General features: G+C 39.2%; 2 protein-coding genes across 3 annotated transcripts in view; both read right to left on the bottom strand.

Annotated features, from left to right (window-relative positions):
• Window positions 1-14,377, bottom strand: part of LOC134672523 (pre-mRNA-processing factor 6) — a 33,868-nt gene extending 19,491 nt beyond the window's left edge. Inside the window, exons 1-17 of one of the 2 annotated variants that reach the window (XR_010099346.1) lie at window positions 14,196-14,377; window positions 14,055-14,114; window positions 13,853-13,976; window positions 12,934-13,064; window positions 12,367-12,626; window positions 11,652-11,912; window positions 11,140-11,333; window positions 10,658-10,928; window positions 9,861-9,997; window positions 8,277-8,354; window positions 7,637-7,853; window positions 7,220-7,383; window positions 6,629-6,805; window positions 5,319-5,452; window positions 4,302-4,452; window positions 3,654-3,764; window positions 973-1,268 (exon numbers count right to left, since the gene is read on the bottom strand). Coding sequence is in view for 1 of the 2 variants with exons in the window: in XM_063530465.1 (XP_063386535.1) it covers window positions 1,044-1,268; window positions 3,654-3,764; window positions 4,302-4,452; window positions 5,319-5,452; window positions 6,629-6,805; window positions 7,220-7,383; window positions 7,637-7,853; window positions 8,277-8,354; window positions 9,861-9,997; window positions 10,658-10,928; window positions 11,140-11,333; window positions 11,652-11,912; window positions 12,367-12,626; window positions 12,934-13,064; window positions 13,853-13,976; window positions 14,055-14,114; window positions 14,196-14,290 (2,790 nt within the window). In the remaining variant the exon portion in view is untranslated. Of the gene's footprint in view, window positions 1-327; window positions 1,269-3,653; window positions 3,765-4,301; window positions 4,453-5,318; window positions 5,453-6,628; window positions 6,806-7,219; window positions 7,384-7,636; window positions 7,854-8,276; window positions 8,355-9,860; window positions 9,998-10,657; window positions 10,929-11,139; window positions 11,334-11,651; window positions 11,913-12,366; window positions 12,627-12,933; window positions 13,065-13,852; window positions 13,977-14,054; window positions 14,115-14,195 lie in introns of those variants that run through there. The other variant, XM_063530465.1, reaches the window with a different exon arrangement.
• A 642-nt stretch (window positions 14,378-15,019) lies between these two features.
• On the bottom strand, window positions 15,020-21,356 carry LOC134672733 (uncharacterized). The gene is made up of 8 exons (XM_063530678.1): window positions 21,312-21,356; window positions 20,603-20,770; window positions 20,065-20,267; window positions 19,771-19,860; window positions 17,001-17,472; window positions 16,055-16,182; window positions 15,468-15,602; window positions 15,020-15,368 (listed from the first exon to the last, which is right to left on the bottom strand). Exons 2-8 carry the CDS (start codon window positions 20,763-20,765, stop codon window positions 15,309-15,311), a joined length of 1,251 nt encoding a protein of 416 aa, XP_063386748.1. The 5' UTR covers window positions 20,766-20,770; window positions 21,312-21,356; the 3' UTR covers window positions 15,020-15,308.
• Window positions 21,357-21,690: the final 334 nt, after the last annotated feature.

Genomic DNA, 21,690 nt, shown 5'->3' with positions numbered 1-21,690 from the left:
TGTAAAGCATTTAATTGTAGCAGGCGTGGCTCACTCCGCGATTTCGTCGCTTTGCTAAAGGTAGCTAAAAGTACATCCGTTTGACCCCAATTTTGGGGTTTACCATAAGCCGCGGGTGGCGCTGTCGCCACCTAGCGGCCATGTGCTGATCGTGACAGACGCGTTTTGTTAGAGAGTGAGTCTTCTGTACCTAGTACTATTATTTATTCTGTGATTGTAGTAAACCGGATCCTTATTAAATTAAGAAAGAAAATTAAATTAAGAGCTAGCGTTAGGCGCAAATTAATTGACCTTAATAAAAAAAGGGTTCAATAAAAACTCAATCAGTTGAAACTAGCATTATATTACGATAAAAACTATCTTAATATTATCTATAATTAGTCTAAATTGACTTCTAATGGCAACCCGTGCCGTCCGGAAACATCCAAGAACATTAACACTTATTTACAATTCTCTTCACACAACTTCACAAATATTTGAAAAGGAAGTGACACAAAGTCTACTTTTCTTATATTTATTAAACAACGGTCAATTTCAAATAAAGATACCCAAAGTAAGTTATCTTTTAAGACGTAAATACATCAATGTATGTGGATACTGTTAAAAATTCTATACACTGATAAAAATATTTTTTATTTTAAACCGATCAGTTTACGACCTAAATATGATGGTATAGGTATAGCAATGACATTTGAAATAAATAGCTAGGTATAGGTATAATAGGTACCCCTCCTAATTCCTTATATCGTCGGGTGACAAGCAAAAGTACCACCAAACCTAATACCTAAGTAAGGGCTATGAACTTGTGTTCATAGCCATAGTGAACCATATTAGTACTAAAAGGTCGATTTTTGTTTATTTTTTTAGTAATTAGTGACTTTTGCTTGTCACCTCACGATATTATAGGTAGCAGCAATATTGCTGCCGGCTATTCTTACAACCGTACTGACAATTTTGCTGTTAAATTATTACATTAATAGTCGGAACTTTCAAGATATTAAAAATTCACAAGCACTTACCAAATAAACAGTCAAACTCACACTTCACGTAGGTACGGGCAAGTTCTTAGCCACTAGCAATAATATCTGTTCAGTGCTAAAGCACCAGTTCTGAATATCTTTCGCGTGCTTGCACCAGTACTCGCCGTGGCGCGGTTCGGCGGTCTTGCAGCGAGTTTTGACTTCCTCCTGTTGTTGTTCATTGCCGTGGAGTAATTCGAACTTGTAGAAGTATGCCCAGGCGTCGCCGAAGTCGGCGTCGATCTTTACCTGTGGGCGGGGAAATCAGTTTTACGAAAATACCCGAGGAAAAACAAGGTGAAACACCGTATTGCAATTTCGATTAACATCATCTGCCTAGCGTTGTCCCGGCATTTTGCCACGGCTCATGGGAGCCTAAGGTCTGCTTGGCAACTAATCCCAAGAATTGGCGTAGGCACTAGTTTTTACGAAAGCGACTGTCATCTGACCTTCCAATCCAGAGGGTAAACTAGGCATTATTGGGATTAGTCCGGTTTCCTCACGATGTTTTCCTTCACCGAAAAGCGACTGGTAAATATCAAATGATATCACGTACCATCATTTCCGAAAAAATCATTGGTACGAGCCGGGGTTCGAACCCGCGACCTCCAGATTGAAAGTCGCACTCTTACCAAAATCGGTAAAATTTACATAAAGGAAAAGGATCCTACACAACTTGACACTTGTCACATCACGCGATACTCTTTCTAGGTACATCCATAGTAACTAATCGCCCAGCAGCATTTTGTAATCATGGACACAAAATTTGTTGGCCCTATTTGGCAGACTCTTCGTGATTATCACATTCTTTCTCGAGTTTATGTAATTGGAAATTGGATTTATAAATAAATGCTGCGCTACAAATGCGTAAATATTTAAGTATCTTATCTGAATGGAGCAGATTTTAATGGGGTTATAAAATGATTGGTCAAAATATAGAACGTTAAGCACTAACACCTAGTAATTGCGGAAGCCACTTGATATAGCAATACCCATAACTCAATAACATAACAAATAAATTAAATTGAATAACATGACATACAGTAAACGATTTATATTGTTAGGCTTATTATTCAATTTATTCATGTTATTTTCATATGCGTAATATATTTGTTGATAGAATTGTACGGATACTGTATATGTCGGCGGCCGATCGTAAGATTAGGCAGATCGTAATGTTCCTGTGTTATGTTTTGACGATAGTAACATTAATCCAATATATAGGTAGGATAGGTTCGTTATAGCTTGCTTCAGATGCCCGAAGGGCAAGCTGTCCAGAACAGGTCGACACAGGGAACGGGTCAACGATCGGCCGCCGACATATATGCAGGGTGTGGGCGTATAACGGATGTGCTTTTGAAGTCAAAGGACTTGTATAAAGTGGTATTTTTTAAAGTGCACGGATAATTGTGTGCCGGATACATTTAGGTTCCGAGACGTGCGCGAACACTATTTTTGCGCATTGCTTTCAGGGAAAAATCTTCGACGATAGTTGCATTTATTGGCGTTGTGGGAAAAGAAAAGCAATGAACGCGCTCGAAGTGGCAAAAATGTAAACTTCCGTGGGCTTTTATCTTTTCTTAGAATTTTACAAATTAAGTATACAATAACCATAGACTAGGAATCCTCTAGACCGAGTTTAGAGTATTATTTCATGCAACCGATGATACCAAAAATGCGGGGGTGCGCGGGACGAGGTGAGCGAAGTCCCGTGCCGTGATTGGTCCCTTCAAAGACACGGACGTCACACAAAGACACTTTCGACTCGAACATGGAGTAAAATTACCGTATGCGTGGCAGAGGAGGTAGCGCGACTATGCTAAGTCTGGAGGATGTTTTGTCTGTGACAATAACTAACGTATAGTTATGTTTCAACTCTCACCGCCACGATATCGTATCGGCAGAGAAGATACCTCTGCTTACCAACGGCGCGATACCGCGTCACTCGATTTCATACAAAATAACCCTTTGAACGCCACGCACGCTCAAAGGTTGATATTGGTTTGTAGCTGCGCGCGTCATGGCTCCTCTACACGACGGACCAACGCCGGCCACTCCAAGGGACGAAGCCATGCGGTAGAATGAGAGCAATATCACTTGCTCCTCTAACGCATAAATGCGTCCCTTGGAGTGGCCGGCGTTGGGCCATCGTGAAGAGGAGCCATCAGTAGAGGAGCCATGAGTAGGTGGTCTTGAGCGGTCAATGGGATATACAGATGTAGTGTATAATTGTCTTCCTTCGTGTTTTCACGAAAACGTACGAACGTGTCTTGCTATTTCAACCAGTACAAAAAGTACTGAGGTTGACTGAAGTAGCATGAAAAATACGTTTCCGAGAAAATACGAAGTAAAACAATTACTCACTACATCTGTACACGAATAATCCAAGACGCCAAGGAGATAAGTTTCTGACGTGTGGGTGACTTTTTTTTAAAAATAAATTAATCATTTATTCAGGCGAAATAAACCTTGTAACCTTGTTTTGTATCTAACTTTTAAAGCAAAAGGCAGGTATCGTTCAATGGCGCGGGCGGACTGCCCCTTAAATAAAGAATGATAAATGGTGAATGAATGGTGATGAATGGTGAATGATATTTTTCCGTACAAAGTTGTTTTAGCAAGTGACTGTCTTACCGTGCGGTTGAACCATTCCCTGCACTTATTCAGCTTCCTCTCAGTCCAGAAGAGTTGCGATACCGCCAGCAATACGTGGGCATCGTGCTCACATTTCTTAAGGGCGTCCACCTGTGGACAAATGATTTTCAACCTTATAGCTTACATAGTAAAATCAGTATTTGAAATCATGTGAACAAATAGTTACGTACAACTGAATTTCAACCTAAGCTTAGTCAATTCACTAGTACACCGGATTATTCTTATGTTTACCTCCTCATTCCCTGCTATCTTAGGCCCCCCCCACATCTAGTGTCTTTCGAGTGTCGGCGTCTGGTCAGCGCTATAGAAAATGACGTCGCTGCGCAGTTGCGTCGACGTTGCGTCGAGCAGCGGCCATAGAGTTGTAGACGCTCGAAAGACGCTAGATGTGGGGAGGCCTTAAGAAGATCGACGGTACGTATTGTTGGAAACCTTCTCTTCGGTTCGTAGTCGCTATTAGCAATGTGCCCACGCTCTGTGTTACTTTAGTCTAACAATTCTTTTAACTATGTCAACAGCCTTGGGTTTCATGAGGATTTTTTCGTTTTGAACTCGATCTGGCAAATAAATTTTAAACGAACGCACTAAAAGTATATAATATATAATTATATAGCCTATGTAACTTACGCTCTTGGTCTTCCTCTGCGGGCGCGACTCCATGAATATAGCGTCGGCCCACAGGCGGCCCGCGGTCGGGCACTCTTGCAGGGCTTTGGCCATCACGGCGTTCGCTATCTCAGCACTGCCGTTACGCCTTTCTAGCCGCACGCTTTCTAACCTTAAAAATAAATATACATAGTTAAACTTGATGGGTTATAATTAAAAGCCTAATTTCGCTGCGCTTGTAAATAGGGAGTATTCCTGCAATGTTCTGCCGCCAGAATGCAGCACTAATTTGTTTAGTAAACCATAGAGTAACTTATACATAGTAGGCCTTAAACAGTTTTTTGACAAGTTTTCATTATGACATTGATGCATCAAGGCGGTTGTTTACAGGTGGCTACCACGAAACGCGACAATCGAATTTTTTTTATCTGCCTCTCTATCGATCGAATAGGCAAGAGTGATAGAGAAACCGAACTTTCGACTGTCGTGTTTCGCGGTAGGCCATGTGATTGAGTTAGTGACGCCCTCTACGCAGAGTTTTGCGTAATATTCCCTATTAATAGCTTTACTATAATAGGCGCCAAACGATCGTTCCGATAGGGTAATAAACAGAGCTGTCAACAAGGATGCGGCTAAAGTCGATATTGCTTATCGATGAATTACGCTTGCTCGATGAAACAGTATTATACATCTGCATTTATTATAGTACCGATGGCTTCATTAATATTTTAGAACCGTCTGGTAATAAATTTACAAGATGACAGTGACGCCGACAGTTCCGACGACGAAAACTATGTAATTTATTATGTTTCTTCTTTATTGTGGTATTTATTACAAAGTTATAAATTATTAGCATATTTTTTTAATACAATGAGTTCAAAACTAACTTAACCAATTGTCAATATAAATACCACCATCGATAATCTGCGAAGGTTGCGACACGCATCCCTACAAGCAGGTAGTAAAAAGGGGCGGGGCCGGCCTAAAGATTTATGGCCTCATCGGAACCATCCTTTGGCGTCTACAATAGTAACTTACCATAGCTCAGCATTCTTTGGATTCCTAAGTCTAGCCTTCTCCAGAACCGATCTGGCTTTGGTGATGTGTTTTAACTTCTCCTCCAGCCGCGACAGTAATATCCACATCGGAACGCTGGTAGCGCATTTCTTCAACTGAAACGATTACTTATTTTAAGATTACGCTCATATTTATTGTTTTTTGAAAACGGAATTTCTTAACGACATCTAAATATTTTGAAATATTCTAATTTATTCTGGATTTCACTATTTTTTTTGCACAAAATATGTAGATCTACAAATTACTCAAACATTATTTCTGAAGCTTAGTCGAAAATCGTTGTTGAAACATATTGGTATTCGATGGTTTGATTTTGAAGACCAGCGCGGGTTAAATATGTGACGTTCCACGGCAAAAGGTACCTTATGGCGGCTGGCGCTTACGTCACTTAGCACCGCAATGATATTGGAACAGCGTTAATAATAGCGTAAGCGCCAACCGCCATAAGGCACCTTTACCCGTAGGACGTCACATATAGTTAGCATTAATGAATAGCATTATATTGAGCTGGGTCCATTTCGTGATGCGCACTTAATGTTCGGTTTCTCTGCTTTTATTGTATGTACATGTTCGTACGTTTTGTGATTGTCACGAATAAATGCCTTTTATCTTTTATAAGAAATAAAAACAATGCGAGTAACAAGCTTTGGGTGTATTTCCTGCTTCAAACAAGCAAAATTGAACCTTACCTCCTGCGTATAAGTGTTATGCGCGTCCTCATCCTTGCCCATCAGCTCCTCTTATCTGCCCTTTCATCATGTGAAGCTTCGCGTACTCGCCGAACACTTAGATAAATTCCTTTAGTTTCAAGCAAAATTGAACCTTACCCCCTGCGTATAAGGGTACGCACCTTCTCCTTTAGGAGGAGGTGCTATGCGCGTCCTCATCCTTGCCCATCTGCTCTTCTATCTGCCCTTTCATCATGTGCAGCTTCGTGTAATCGCCGAACACTTTGATAGCTCCCTCTAGCAGTTTCAAGCAAAATTGAACCTTAGGGTCCTGCGTATAAGTGTTATGTGCGTCCTCGAACTTGCCCATCTGCTCCTCTATCTGCCCTTTCATCATATGCAGCTTCGCGTAGTCGCCGAATACTGATGGCTTCCCCTAGTTTCAAGCTAAATTGAACCTTACCCCCTGCGTATAAGTGTTATGTGCGTCCTCGTCCTTGCCCATCTGCTCCTCTATCTGCCGTTTCATCATATGCAGCTTCGCGTAGTCGCCGAACAGTTTGATGGCTTCCTCGAGAAGTTTCAAGCAAAATTGAACCTTACCCCCTGCGTATAAGTGTTATGTGCGTCCTCGTCCTTGCCCATCTGCTCCTCTATCTGCCCTTTCATCATGTGAAGCTTCGCGTAGTCTCCAAACACTTTGATGGCTTCCTCTAGAAGTTTCAAGGCTACTTCTAGATTGTTGAGCGCCCATTCCAGTTTGGCGGACTTTATCATCACCTGTTGAGTAAAAAGGATGTTTGTATTAGTACAAAGACGGGAACGCTGGCTTATTAACTTAACCTTTTATAAGGCATAAGGGTACAAGGAATTCAAGCCAACGAATTCATACAATTAATATAAAAAATAATAATTCAGTATTAAATCGGCGCGGCCGTGAAGTGCGGCTCAAACTCGCTTAGCCGACCTGGCAGTGCCGGGCCGTCTAATATATTCCTTGCTTATCCAATTTAAATCCTCCTCAAAGGCGTTGAGCACCTTATCTTACAAATGTCGAAGGAAAAGTACCGACGTCAAATTAGTTCCGCCACTGTCCATGCCTAGGCCAGAAACATAAGTTTGAAATTCATAGCCAGCGCCTATCGCTAAAGATTTTTCGCGAGCTGTCACGATCTTAATGACATTATTACTTACCCTAGGTGTAGGTGCCGATGCTCGAGCTTTAGCCAGCAGCCGTCTCGCTCTGTCGTATTCTTTGTTCTCGCTCTCGAGTTTCACAGCAGCGAGCCAAATTTCCTCCGAGTTCGGATTGGCCTGGAAAGCTAGGGACAGGATACCGCGGGCCGCTGGGACATCACCTATGAAGGGAAACAAGTAAATCATGAATAAATACAGGGTGGAAAGATAAGTCAGGCCCTGGAGGGAAACTACTTTAAATCCTTAAGCTGGCTCATTTTACCTAAAGGAGACATTCCTTTATTTTTAAAAAGAAGCAAAATCTGTAATCTAATATCATGGTACAGTGTATAGTGTTCTTTGAACGGAACACGGAATGCGCGTAGCTGTAGAAACATAATAATATAATGTATATGTATGTTTGTGTGTTCTTACCGGCCAGCCATTTGGATTTAGCGCCCATAAGCCACAGCACCTCTGACTTAGGACAATGTGCAACTGCCCTTTGCAGCAATGCTTCCAAACTTGCGCGGGTCCCATGTTGTTTCTCTAGGTACGCGGCGCGTAGCCAGATGGATTTCTTGGAAGGAAACACTGAGAGCGCGTAGCCGTAGACTGCGCGGGCGCATTCGTATGCGCCTTCGTTTGCGCACTGGAAGTAAGATGAATAATTCAAATTCATGGTATAAGCTATGAATTTTCAGCCCGGTAGGTAATAAGGGCTGTAATGACGATTATGTTCTTGGAGGATATAACGAAATGGAGACGCGTTGTCTGTAATTTTCTGTGCAAAACAATCTGCCGATTTTTGCGGGGAGGGGCACGTCAAATGTATACGTAACGTGAAAATAGCCATGTCAGATAAACGTCAGTCCATACAATGTGTATGGCCATTGGTCATAGAGTTTCGACAGAGGGGAACGCCTGTTAATGCCTGCTCCGTTTGGTTATATCCTCCAAGATTATGTTAGAATATAGCTTAGGTGGAATCATAAATTGGTATCAATTAGTTTGTAAACATTGCTATTAATGAACTACATTTAAAAATTATGTAATTTAATAAAATGAAACTTACTGCCTCCGCATCTTCCATCCAAGTGTGTTTCTGGTCCTCTTGTTCAATACCTTGCCCAATAACAGATCTGATGATCGCCTGAAAATAAAACTAAATATTAAACTTCTTTACATAGGAATGTCCAGGAATAGTTTTTGCTCTCAACTCCTTTGAGGTAACAGGTTCTATCTTATACTCCGTCGAAAGAGTAAGAGCTAACTTTTTCATTCGCTTCGATCTTGGTTTAACCATAGTATCTCTTCATGAAAATTGATTCATATAACAAACCACTTAAGGTCGATATTTTCTTGACAAGTGTAAACGCGCGCCCGATTTCTCTGCTTTCTTTGAACCAGTGCTCCCGGTTGATCTCAACTCCGTTGGAGCTTAGCGATAGTTTTATTATGTAATAAGGCCTGATTCGAATTCAATCTGCCAAATTGAAAACCCTATTAATGGTACTGAAGCTAGCTGAATCAAGATTTGTTTTTCCATAATTTATTGAAAATTTGTTTAAAAATTGTTATTTATAAGTAAATTCATCATTTTCCATTTCTTCCCGCTCCTGTCGTTAGTTTTGTTGTATGCCCTCCATCATACATCCGACAGTGTTTTTTGACAGTTTCTTAGTTTGAGTCCTATCAAGAACAATGTTTATTTTGAAATATTATATTGCATATAGTTTTTGTTGTTTTAACGAACTAATTCCTTGGACACTCCACTCCATACCGTTCAATAGGTCAATACTGTGGGACTTTGTTGAATCAAGTTTTTTGGTCCGATTTCGAGGGTACTGGCTTAAGCATGCTGATTGCCTCATAAACATCGTGGATCATCTCCAAATATTATCAAAGTAATATTGGAAATCCGCATTATTAAACTAAAGCTGCGAACCGTTTCTTTTAGTGATGTTGGTGTCGATTTCTCTGTCGAAAAGTAACCAATGCCCGGTAACTGACACCACATCGACGAAATTCCTGATACGCCAGATATTTGAAGATATGTCTAGATCCTCATTGTTTCATGGATATTGCAATGAAATTACCTTTCAGTATTGGTATAATATTAGGTAACAGGTTATGTTGGAAATTAGTTATGTGCAAGTTTCTTCCATACTTATCAAGTTTTTGACAGCAATTTGGCGCCTAATTAAAAAGACGGCGGCGTTTATTTGATTTTTTTGATCATCTTAGAATTGATAAAAAAAAAAATTTTTTGGTATAATTTTGTGATTCTGATAATTATAATGTCGTAGTGTATATATAAAGTAAGCTAGAAAATATCCAAGAAAAATCACTCTGAATTTGTCAAGTTTGTTTCGAATCAGGCCTTATTGTAGTCATAATGTGTTCTTTTATAATTTAGACGTAATAATCCATGGCCCCGATGGAAGACCAGCGCTAGCCTTTAGGCTAGCACCTGCTGAGTCGGGACCATTTCGTGACCGTGGTAGTATTACCTGTTGTTTTATCTATTAAGTTTTGTCACGAATAAAAACATTCTATTCTATTCTATTCGATATGATCGCTCGCTCTATGATCTTTTCTGCTGTTAGTAGTAATCTAAAATGATCCATATAATAAACATCATAAGGTTGATAATCACCTGGCAAGTATGAACCGCACCGGATTTCTCCGCCTCCATTGCTTCTTTGAACCAGTGCTCGCGATTGATCTCAACTCCGTTGGAGCTTAGAGATGTGATGGCTCGGTCTACGATCTTTTCTACCATGTGTGTGTTGCCTGCAAAAAAGGAATGTGGTTTTTGAGATAGGTATATCCAGTCACCTGCAATAATATGTTACAGAACGAAGGCTGCAAAAATATCTAACACAATCTTATTTGTAGAGCCATAAGAGTGTGTCACACATTTTTGCGGCCTTCAAAGAGTAACATACAGGTACAGAACGAGTGGTTTCTTTCACTTTTTTTTCAATAAGGTAAAAAATATTGGTATCTTTATAAAGCAAGTTTGGACTTATAGCAACTCCAAACAAATAGGGCAGCATTCAACCGTACAGACCAGAGATTGAACCGTAAGATACGAGAAGGTTTTCATTAATTGATCTAACTATACATTATATACATAGGTATATCGTCGTCTAATACCCACAACACAAGTTTTACAGAGCTTACTGTATTATTACTTAGGTTGATTTGTGCAAAATTGTCCAATAATATTTTTTTTTTTTTAAATAATTAAACTTACCATGGGCCTCTTCAAGCTTAGCACCAGTCACCCAAATCTGTCTACCCGTCGGAATATTTTCCCTAGCCTTATTCAAGACTTTCCTCGCGTTTTCATATGTTTCAAGCCTTGCTAAAGCCAGCCACAGCTCTACACTGGCAGGACATCATTCGACAACGCGCGAGATTAAGGTCTAAATAATTAATGAAACTTACCATGGGCCTCTTCAAGCTTAGCAGCAGTCACCCAAATCTGTCTATCCGTCGGAATATTCTCTCTAGCCTTATTCAAGACTTTCCTCGCATTTTCATACGTCTCGAGCCTTGCTAAAGCCAGCCACAGCTCCACACTGGTAGGGCAACATTCCACGGCGCGAGAGAGGAGAATGCGGGCGTCTTCGGGGTTCTCTAGTTCGACTGCGGCCTTCCAGAGACGGACTGAGTTGGGGATGTGTTCAAGAGCCTTGCGGTAGACCCGCCGTTTAGCCTGTAAAGAAAGAAGTGTGATGTGTAATTAATATAGAATTATTGAAGAAGGGACGCGTCATTTAAAGAGGTTGAACCTTTTATTTAGAAATTACACCATTATTAACGATGCTCCGATATAAACACAATGTCGTGCAACGCTGTGCGGCGTAAGCGCCATCGACAAGAAGGTCTTTTCATACATAATGCCCCAATTATTCAAGTTATCTTACTTTAGGCTCCTGCTCCAAATCTGCAGCCTTCACCCAGATCCTCACACTGTGTGGTAGATTCCTGGCCGCATGTGCTATGACAGCGCGCGCAGTGTCTCTTGGCTGTAATCTGGCTGCTTCTAGCCAAAGCTCTTCGCTGCTTGGGTTCACTTCGCAGCCCTTCATAATGAGGTTACGGGCTGACTGTACTTTGCCTGTAAATATAAAGAGGAATGGAGGTTAAAACATACATTTTTATATCTAAATGATATCATTTTGTTATCATTCGCGTGCATTTCGCATTGGGTGTTCATGTTTGGGTGGCTGAAATTCTTCAACCTACCGAGTTGTAGCTGACGTTCACGAGGGTTCATTACATCTTCCTTAACCACTGTACGAGTTACCGCCCGGGACGCTATTGGTCATGAAAATCTGTTCCTGGCTAGCGGACTTTTAAAGGTGGTAGTACTATTTAGAATTTTCTGAAAAGACTATTATAATAAACACACATGTCGTATAAAAAGGTAGCTCACCAGTAACTTCTTCCAACCTAGCGCTAGCAATCCAAGCGGGCGGGTGGTTCGGATTCGTCTCACGCACAGACTTCAGCAGCAACCTAGCCTTCTTTATATCATTAATGTCCCCTCCATACGTGGGTATCATCGACTGGAGATCCGTGAGGTAACCTTTGGGATCGACTACAGTTTGACCGGTGACCGAGTCGGAAACCTGGGACAGTTTGACTGTCATAAGGGTGTTTCTCGCTTGACCGATCTTTCGTAAGTCCAGGTCACCTGGGAAAAAATGCATTATGGTTGATATATATCATAGACAAAGGTATATTTAGCACAACATAGTGCTAAATACTAAAGCCACCGATTGGACGACTGAAGTAGATGGCGGAGTTCAGCCCAATACCCATACATTATCTGGTAACTTAACCAGTGTGTTTGACAATACATTAATTACATTATACATTTAGCACAAATTGTATGGCACCCAACAGCGCCATTTGCTTCAGCTGTTTAATTTTCGGGAATTTACCTTAAAACAATTTTGCATACTTAAAGTTTTTTTATGTATTTATTTGTCTTAGTACACACAAGACTAGACAAGACAAGACTGCGCCTCAATCATGCAGGAACATGCCTGGTAACCAGCGGGCATACCAGGGCACCAAATTTTGTGGGGAGTGACAGACTCTGGGATGGCAGAGGGATAGTTATAATCATCCTAAAAACAACTTACCAGAAGGAGTCAACATCCCTGGAGTCATAACACCAGGCATCATAGAGGCCAAGCCTGAATTAGGGTCAATGGACGAAGTGGACTCTCCTCCCAAATTCCTGGACAGTACACTGTCCGGCAACGGGGTAAACTTCTCAGCGCGAGGGTTACGTTGTTTCCTGTTGCGCGCATCACCCACTTCGGGTATTGCCGACCATTCGTCTTCTGACACAGTTTTCAATTCACGCTTTAGGTCAGAAAACTGCTGTTGTATTTTCGGTCTGAAAATAAATTATAGGGTAAAGTACAACCATAAATCAATGAACTGATCCTATAATCACTTACTTGATTTGTTGCTGAACCTAAAATCTTTGGCCAAAATTCAATACGCAATGCAACAGGTGGGGTCAACACTTCAACAGAGGCTAGAGCAGGAGCCACCAATTAGTTTATTCAGGGGCCCAGTTTTTTAAATAACATGACAATAGGTTGGCGGTATGGATCCGGATCGTGGTCCGCCATTTGGTGACCCCTGTGCTAGAGCAATATGCATATATAAAAATTGCATGTAATTATCAAATATCTTACCTTTCCTGACGATATCTTTCCAAATCTTCTTTGAGTCGTTTTTCTCTATATTCTTTTCGTTTCTCATCCATTCTCTTGTCAATGGACTCATAAATGGCATCAGCTTCTGCATCATCTTTGTCGTATGGATCCTAAATGTGGTAGATATTTTATGAAAAGTAGTCGTACAGTAGGCTAGGCCTGTAATGTGGTGACCGCTCTACAGAATTACTAAATACATAAACTTTTGGGGGTATCCTCTGAACTAAAGTCCCTTACATTGTATGAGATGAAATTAATATGACCTATCCTTTTCTATTGCTTAAGTGAAAGAAATATTTTTTTAAATAATTCCACCTAGTCTGTTAATTTTAGTTTTTAATTTTCGATAGTAATGTAGTTTACAATTTTGTTTAATTTATTGTGTTATAATAAATAAATTACATTGTCAAGACTGTTCGGAAAGAGAAGAGTTGGGGAATGTATGGGGCCCAATACATTCCACAACTCATCTCTTTCCACACAGACTATTTTCTTTGAAGCTTTACCCATATATAGTCAGTATAAAGCCGATTTTCCCAACCTTTAAAGGTGCTGACAATAACTCAAAGTATCCCAGCAATATTCAATGTCACCAAAATCAAGAATACCTATGCCATAAACAATTAGTTGAGTTGTACGCAAGTCTAAACCTAAATCAGCCTAAGGCATTGTTTCCAGGACACTGGCCGCATTCCCCCTCTGCACAGTGAGGCGAGTTTTTCCTTTTACTTGTTTTTTTGGTGTCTCACAACCAAGGACCGAAAGTTTCAATTGGTGATACACACACATAAACATAGAATAAACTAGAGTTTCTAGAACACTTCCACTGTCCAATGTTGAAACATGTGATGGCACTGGCAGCTAGTCATAAAATAGGTATTTCATAAATTATGATTACCTTTGAGAACAGTGATCCACTGTACCCCGAGAACTCATCATAGTTAGAATCATTCAAGTCCTCATCATCATCTTCTTCCTCGTTCTTCTTGCGTTTCGCAGCAGGTGGTGCATGTCGGTCGTCACTACACAGTTAATAAAAGTTACAGTATAAATTTTGGGAGGGAAACAAATTTACAATAGTATTGTTTATTTATACTTACGATACATCGTTTGCATCTCGAGCGGGACCGATATCAGATCGAGTAGTGAAACCAGTGGCTCTGAAATGTTTAAGATTAATTGCTATTACATATAAACATCGATATTAACAAGAAACCTATAAAATTGTATAAAATGCGTACCCTCTGCCAACTCCAGCAACATAACCTAAAGGTGCTGGGATTCCGAGAAAATGCTTCTTGTTTTTATTAACAAACGCTTGCGGTGGCACAGACATTGTTCAAAAAAGTACTTATTAATTGCTTAAACTTAGTTTTCCGTAGGTTTCAAGAAAATAAATACAAATTTTTGTTGTCGCTATTTGTCACTCACTTGACTTGACGTTTAACAATGGAATGTTGCCAGGTAATTAATAAATAATTGATATTTACCCGTGTTTACATTCGCGTGCGAGCCACAGGCCGAGCCAGGAAACGCGACTGTAGGCGGTGGGCTCGTGGCTCGTCTCAAGCTCGTGTGGCTCGCGTGGAGGAGCGGCGTTTTGGGCACGAGTCAAAGGCGCTCGCGCGGGACGCGCGCTTTCTGTTTACATTCGCGTTCGGCTGTCATTCCGTTACAAACCTTATCCCGTGCCGTTTATGTTTAAAATCGGTTAGCTCGACGAGCTTACGAGCTGTGGCCCAGACACGAGACGAGCCACGCGGCGAGAGTGTAATCATTAGCTCGGCGAGCTTACGAGCTCGAGGCGAACACGAAACGAGCCGCGAGCCGAGCCACGAGCCGCGAATGTAAATAAGCTTTTAGATATTTTTATTTTGTCACATTTTATGTTCAACTGATTTTTATCTTACTTTACGTCTTAATATAAAATAATAGAAATTTTGAATTTTTGTATGATTATCACGGTTATCACATTCGTGCATTCCAAATTTCAGAATAATAATAGAGCCAAATTACTATACAGGGTGGAAAAATTAAAGATCTTATAATTTGTAAACACATTTTTTTATTGGGTCTTCTTTATTGTTTGACGATTATTGTAAAGTCAGACCAAGAAAAGTCTGCAGCGGATTTGATAGCCCAAGCCGTGCAAGTGTTATTTATACGTCATAATATCATAGAAGTTTGACGTTTTTTTAAATTAACACTTGCCCTGCGTATGGTATCAAAATCGCTGCAGGGTTTTTTGGGTCTAACTCTACAAGCTAGTACAATAAGCTACAGTAAACTCACAAGATGTAAATCAGGCATATATAAGTAGGTACATTTCATCATAATCATAATGTAAAGATGAATCAACACCAAATCTTGTGAGAACATATGCAGCGATCTACTACCAACTCTTTGAAGTCCATCTGAAAAAAATGAAAACATGGTACCTACACACTTATACATAATACGCACCAAATATCATTTTCAATGTCATTGCACAGTTAAAATAAAAAAGCAGTTACCCCATAATGGTCGTTCATGGAAGTATCGGACACAAAAATACGTAGGAGAATATGCACATGCATCTCACGTCGCGCAGCCGCTGCTAGCCCTAACAACTCCGGCGTTAGTAGGCAGCAGGCGCTGACGTCTAGGAACTGAAAAGCGATTTAGGGTCTCCCCAAATATATCGACGCGCATTCGGCAAAAGCCGATAGGAAAAAACTTTATGTCCGCGCAATAAGAGCGAAAAAGCCGTCGACGCGTTGGCAAGTGCCGGCCGATGCGAGCCGAGCCAAACGACGACTTTTTCGCTCTTATTGCGCGGACATAAAGCTTTTTCCTATCGGCTTTTGCCGAATGCGCGTCGATATATTTGGGGAGACCCTTACAAAATGTAGTAATTTGAATAGACGCTGGAATTTGTTCACATGCAATTACGTGTGTTAAATATATGTATCGTATAACCGTCATTTTTGCCCTGTAGGGTAAATTTACCTATTGCATAATCATCATTACGAAACGGTTAAAATGGATGGACGTTTTTAGGATACGTGCTCTTGTAGTAGGTTTGATTTGGTGGTGGAATTTTTATTATGAAATATATTACCGTGAGATTCGGACAGGTACGAATACAGTGTAGTACGTCTTCATCGGTCAGGGTGTCACAGTTTGTGAAAGCTAGTGTAGTCAGGCGCGCTCCGGCATTTAGACAGATTGTCTTCAAACATTGAGCATCTGTCAACCAACATAAAAGGAAAGAAAAATATGATATGTACGATTATAGAGTCTGTGCGGAAAGAGAAGAGGCATGAAATGAAATATATGGGATCTAATACATTCTACGATTCTTCTCTTTCTGCACTGACTATAACTGATATTGCATAAATATATGCACTTTACAGTACATATGGTCTTATTTTGCCGCACTAGTGCTTTTCGCGTGTAGGTATGTCAAAAGTTTAAAGGGGCTGTAAAACGTTGTACGATACACGTGCGAATAGGTAATTTTATATGAATTTCCTCTTTTCCGCACTTGTACCGTAAATAACTATTAAGGGGTCATCCATTAATTACATCACACGCTTAGGGGGAAGGAGGGGATCAAGAAAATGTGAAATGTTGTGACAAGGGGGAGGGGGAGTTCAAACTTTGTGACGTCACATCATGTAACCGAAAATTTATTTCAATGTTTTTTTCGGTGTACAGTTAAATAACAAGTTTTTTTTTAACGATACTATTGATTCTCGTTTTTATTAGTTTAATTTTCTTTCCTAATCAGTTTTGGGTTATAAAATTACTAATAATATTTCTTTTGTCAAAAATATTATGATAACTTAATACTTAATTGGATTTTCCGATTTCGTTAAAATAACGTGACGGGACGTCACACCAGAGGGGAAGGAATTTGTAAATGTGACCAAGTATGACAAAGAGGGGCGGGGAGAGAGGTCAAAAACCTATAAATTCGTGTGACGTAATTAATAGATGACCCTTAAACGCTGTATCACAGTCCTTTTATTACAAGCAATGACAGTTATTAAACACTAACTAACCTAAGTCGCTAAAGGTATAAACCTTAACATCCAATGATCGGAGCGCCTTGCAGCACCGTGTCACTTTTTCCAAATCCTCGTTAGTAATATTCTGCACATGTAGACGCAAATCCTTTAAGTGTGCAAGTTTGCAGATAGATTCATAATAATTATCAAACTCCACAAAACCAATGTCAAACTCAATTATACTCAAATGTTCTAATTTAGGCAAATTGTCCAAGAGCAAAGGTATGTGTTCGTATAATTCTCTGTGAAGATCGTTAAGTTCAAGTTTTGTTAGCTCACTGAAACGCCGGCAGGCTATTTCCAAGTGATGGTGCTGTAAAGCTCGGCAAAAGTCTAATATAAGGGATTTTAGGTTCCTCGGGTCTATATTAGTCAAACATTGACCAGTCACTTGATCATTATTGACGACTTTCAATTCTTCTAAGGCTTTGCTGCCAATAAATTCACTGATACATTGGTCCGAGATCTATAAATAAAAAGAAATGTAGGTCTGTACAGTCTGTTACGATCAGCACAGATATGGCCGCTAGGTGGCGACAGCGCCACGCGCGGCTTATGGCTTTCCCCAAAATTGGGGTGGAACGGATGTACTTTTAGCTACCTGTAGCCTGTAGCAAAGCGATGAAATCGCGGAGTGAGCCAAGCTAAATTGACAGTGATTTTGATAACACAAACTGTGCAAGTGTTATTTAAAGGTCATAACTTCAGTTTGACGTTTTAAATAACACTTGCACAGTCTGGGCTATAAAAATCGCTGCCAACTTAGCTTGGTCTAACTCTATCATCTGTGTGAAATTCTAAGAGTAGTGGCTCTTCGAGCTGTAGATCTAGCAAACTCCCATAGCTCTCTCCCATGAATCTAGAATATACCTGGATCTGGCATGAGTGGTGGGGGTAACTGACAGAACGGGGGTTACATATCAGAATACCGAAAATCGATTTACCTAATGTTGAATCACCTATGCTCGTTTCACCTATTTTTTTAAATACCTAATGATCAATTAACCTAAGTTCATAACACCTAATGAACGAATTACCTATTGCACATTTCACCTACAATTGGTTTACCTAAGCTCAGAATACCTATGTACGATTCACCTAAAGATGAAACACCTAATACTCCTAATCGCTAATATACCTAATACACGAAACACCTAATGTTGAAATACCTAATGCACGAAATACCTAAACTCGGTATACCTAATGATCGAATTGCCTAAAGTTAACATACCTACTGCACGAATTACCTAAAGTCGGTATACCTAATGATCGAATTACCTAAAGTTAACATACCTAATGAACGAAATACCTAAATTCGATACACCTAATGCACGAAATGCCTGAAGTCGATGCACTTAATGAACGAAATATGTAACTTAAATAAAAAATATAATTATTGTTTAGTAGAATATTACTAGGACATACAACATTTAATATACATTTTTTAGCCAAATTATTCAATTGGCTAACTATTTTTTATTATAATATAAGGTCTAGTCATTTGCCAGAGTCGAGATAGGTGCGACGACGAGTAAAGCGAGGAGGAGCGTGTTAGGTTAACTGCGACCAAACAGTGCCAAAACCGACTTTTATTTCATCGTCATGATGTTAACTTACAAAAATTAAGTTTTTGATAAGATAGGATAATATAATTAATTTTGTATCAGACTTACAAAATCATTCTACTACCTAAAAAGTAGCGTTTCAAAAAGTGTATTTTTAAGTTGTTATCCGAACAAACAGTTTCTACTGTAAGATTGGGAAATCATACGAATTATTGGGTGGAATTGCCACTTGATCATTCGGCAAAATGATATGAATTTTGTTCTAGGTATATAGACTTTAGGTATTCCGTACATTAGGCATATCGACATTAGGTAATTGGTGCAGGAAGTATATCAACTTTAGGTATTTCGTGCGATAGGTTTAACAGTTTTAGGAATTTCGTCCATTAGGTAAATCAAGTTTAGGTACATCGTTCATTAGGTATATCAGCTTTAGGTGTATCGTCCATTAGGTATATCAGCTATAGGTGATTCGTGCATTAGGTATAATAGCTTTAGGTGAAACGTGCAATAGGTAAAACGTGCATTAGGTACATCGTGCATTAGGTGTTTCGTCCATTAGGTTATTTGAGCTTAGGTATTATAAACTTAGGTCAGTCAATGTTTAGGTAAAATGATCGATAGGTAATTTAAAAATAGGTGAATCAAGCATAGGTGATTCAACATTAGGTAAATCAGTTTTCGGTATTCTGATATGTAACCCAGAACGGGATAGTCTTATGTATCTTTCAGTAGGAGTAGCAGCGAAAGAGCTATTATTGTTTGTCCTTGTCACAGTCTCACATTTTATTTGTTCCCCACCTTTTTTTTAGTATGGATAATGGTGGGCAACAAATGAATTCGACCAATCACAGTGTCGCATTTGCGTATGTTTTGTCCCTCACCGAGGCACGCGTATACCAATTCTATACGATCCTACCTTCTATGCTCTCTCCGCTATTTTGAAAAAAACACAAAAACTTAATCGACAAAAAAAATCTATACAATTTATGAATAGAGACCTTCGCTTTCGCCTGGTCAATTATATGAAATGAAATATTTACGAGTCGACATTTGACGTTTATCGCTTGATACTTACAAAATAAAAAGCCACAGCTTGCTGTACTTTACGTCGTTACATACCTACTTAATATAATCTGGTATATAGTATATACATAATACATATCCGTTATATCCATATAGGAGTGGTGGTAACTTACAGAATAACATTTTTGGAAGGAAAGCTTCCGCAGGCAATCTAAGTTTTTCATTTGATTTCTTAGCAAAATTTTTTCTTCTGCATCGTAAATCTGGAATAAAAGTAGTCTGTTAACCTATTAAATAAAAATGATTCCCTGTACATATTAAATGTTACGGTCAGTAAAGTTAACTAAGCTGATTAGCAATATTGGCATACATTTTGTTGTTTGTGTTGTTTTTATTAATTTCAAAATAAGTGGATGGTAATAACACAAGCTTCCTTAAATATATGTATACGTATAATTAGCACTTACTATCAAAGCTTCTATATGTGGACAGTATTTCCTTATGATTTGTAACATCTCCTCCGATACGCAATAAATGGCCACCACTGACGTGCCTAATTTGTAGGTCCATTTCTCAAAAGAATGTTCAGGAATCTCCCACCGCATCATTCTACGGGAGAAAAACTGCTTACTGAACCGCAACATCCGGCATTCGATACCAATTCGTACTTCTGTAAAAATAGCATATTTTGCTATTATTTTAAAAAAGCGGTACGAAAACACGCAAACTAACATTATTGTGGGATCAATAAAATTGAAATGGGCACAACTGGGGTACAAAAAATGTGACCCACTGCTAATTGAATTGGCCAAAAGAAGGCAGTTTTACAAATTTATTTTTCCTGCAGATCTGCTTTCGTACAGAAGCTCCAAGAATCTGAATTTATTACGTAAAATAGATATTCTGAATCTTAGTTGTAGACCATGTGATGCGCCTTAGACATAATGTTATTATTTATTATGAAATCGGAACCAGTTTATAGAAACTAAAAACTAATATAGGTACCTCGTAAGTATGCCAGCACCGCTCTTTGCCAGCGGCGGCAAGCTCGCTCTGTGCATATGATGTCTCTGATAGGCACATACTCGAGCACAGCGCGCCAACAGTCCTCGTTTAAATAGTCTAGTATTGTTGGCGTATATGCCTCTGGTAGCTCTGGCCCTGCCATCTGTGCTAATAAAAGACAGCAACCAGTAAATAAATTATGTAAAAACATGTAGTAGGTAATATGAACATCATGCATACAACATGAACCTGAATGTTCCGTTACTTACTGTTGTTAGGTACTAATATTAGCAATAATGATCAATAATAACATCAAATTCGATGCAATTTTGATGCTATTTTTAATTGCTTAAAATAATTCTTTCACTGGTAAGAATGTTGGTCTACAAAAAGTTATTTTTCTCTTTACCAAATATCCGGTATTGCGTCCAATATTATGTTATGTATTATTCGGCCAAAATACTTAATACCGATTACACCTATCTAAGTTTAATGAAAAAAAATACTAAAACTTGAATTTCAAAAACTGAGGCATATACTAAACACCCTGTATACTGATTCGACTGTTTAAGACGGCATGTTTTTTACTGTAACTATATAAGTATAAGTACTTATGTTATAGAATCATAAAATTCATAAAATTTATAGTTACATATTCAGTCAAATAAATTAATTTGATATCACAAAAAAGGAAAAAAATTAAACTTACTTCCAAGTAGCGAACGTAGCGAACTGACTTTGTGTCACTGTGTCATGTCATGGCATTCGTGTTATATGTGTTACTTCCTTTTTCCTTGTAGCGTTTATGGATAGCCTAATAGATGGCGCTCTATATCGAGTTTTCAAGATTTCTTAAGATGTGTACATTTAAATTTGTGAGTATGTAATATAATTAAACTTTTTTAATAATAATATAAGTACCTTAAATTTATGTAAACAGGTATCTTCAATTTTATTTGTTCTGAGATCTGGACACATTTAGCCGGTTGCATTGCACACGTTCGGAATTTTCCGTACGGATTACGGAATGACAGGTGGGAACGGGACGTCGCTATGCATGTGTCAAAAAGAAAAAAAATCGTTGCTAA

This window comes from Cydia fagiglandana, chromosome 17 (genome assembly GCF_963556715.1).
Source record: "Cydia fagiglandana chromosome 17, ilCydFagi1.1, whole genome shotgun sequence".
NCBI lineage: Eukaryota > Metazoa > Arthropoda > Insecta > Lepidoptera > Tortricidae > Cydia > Cydia fagiglandana.
This window is presented reverse-complemented; position numbering and strand designations above follow the sequence as displayed.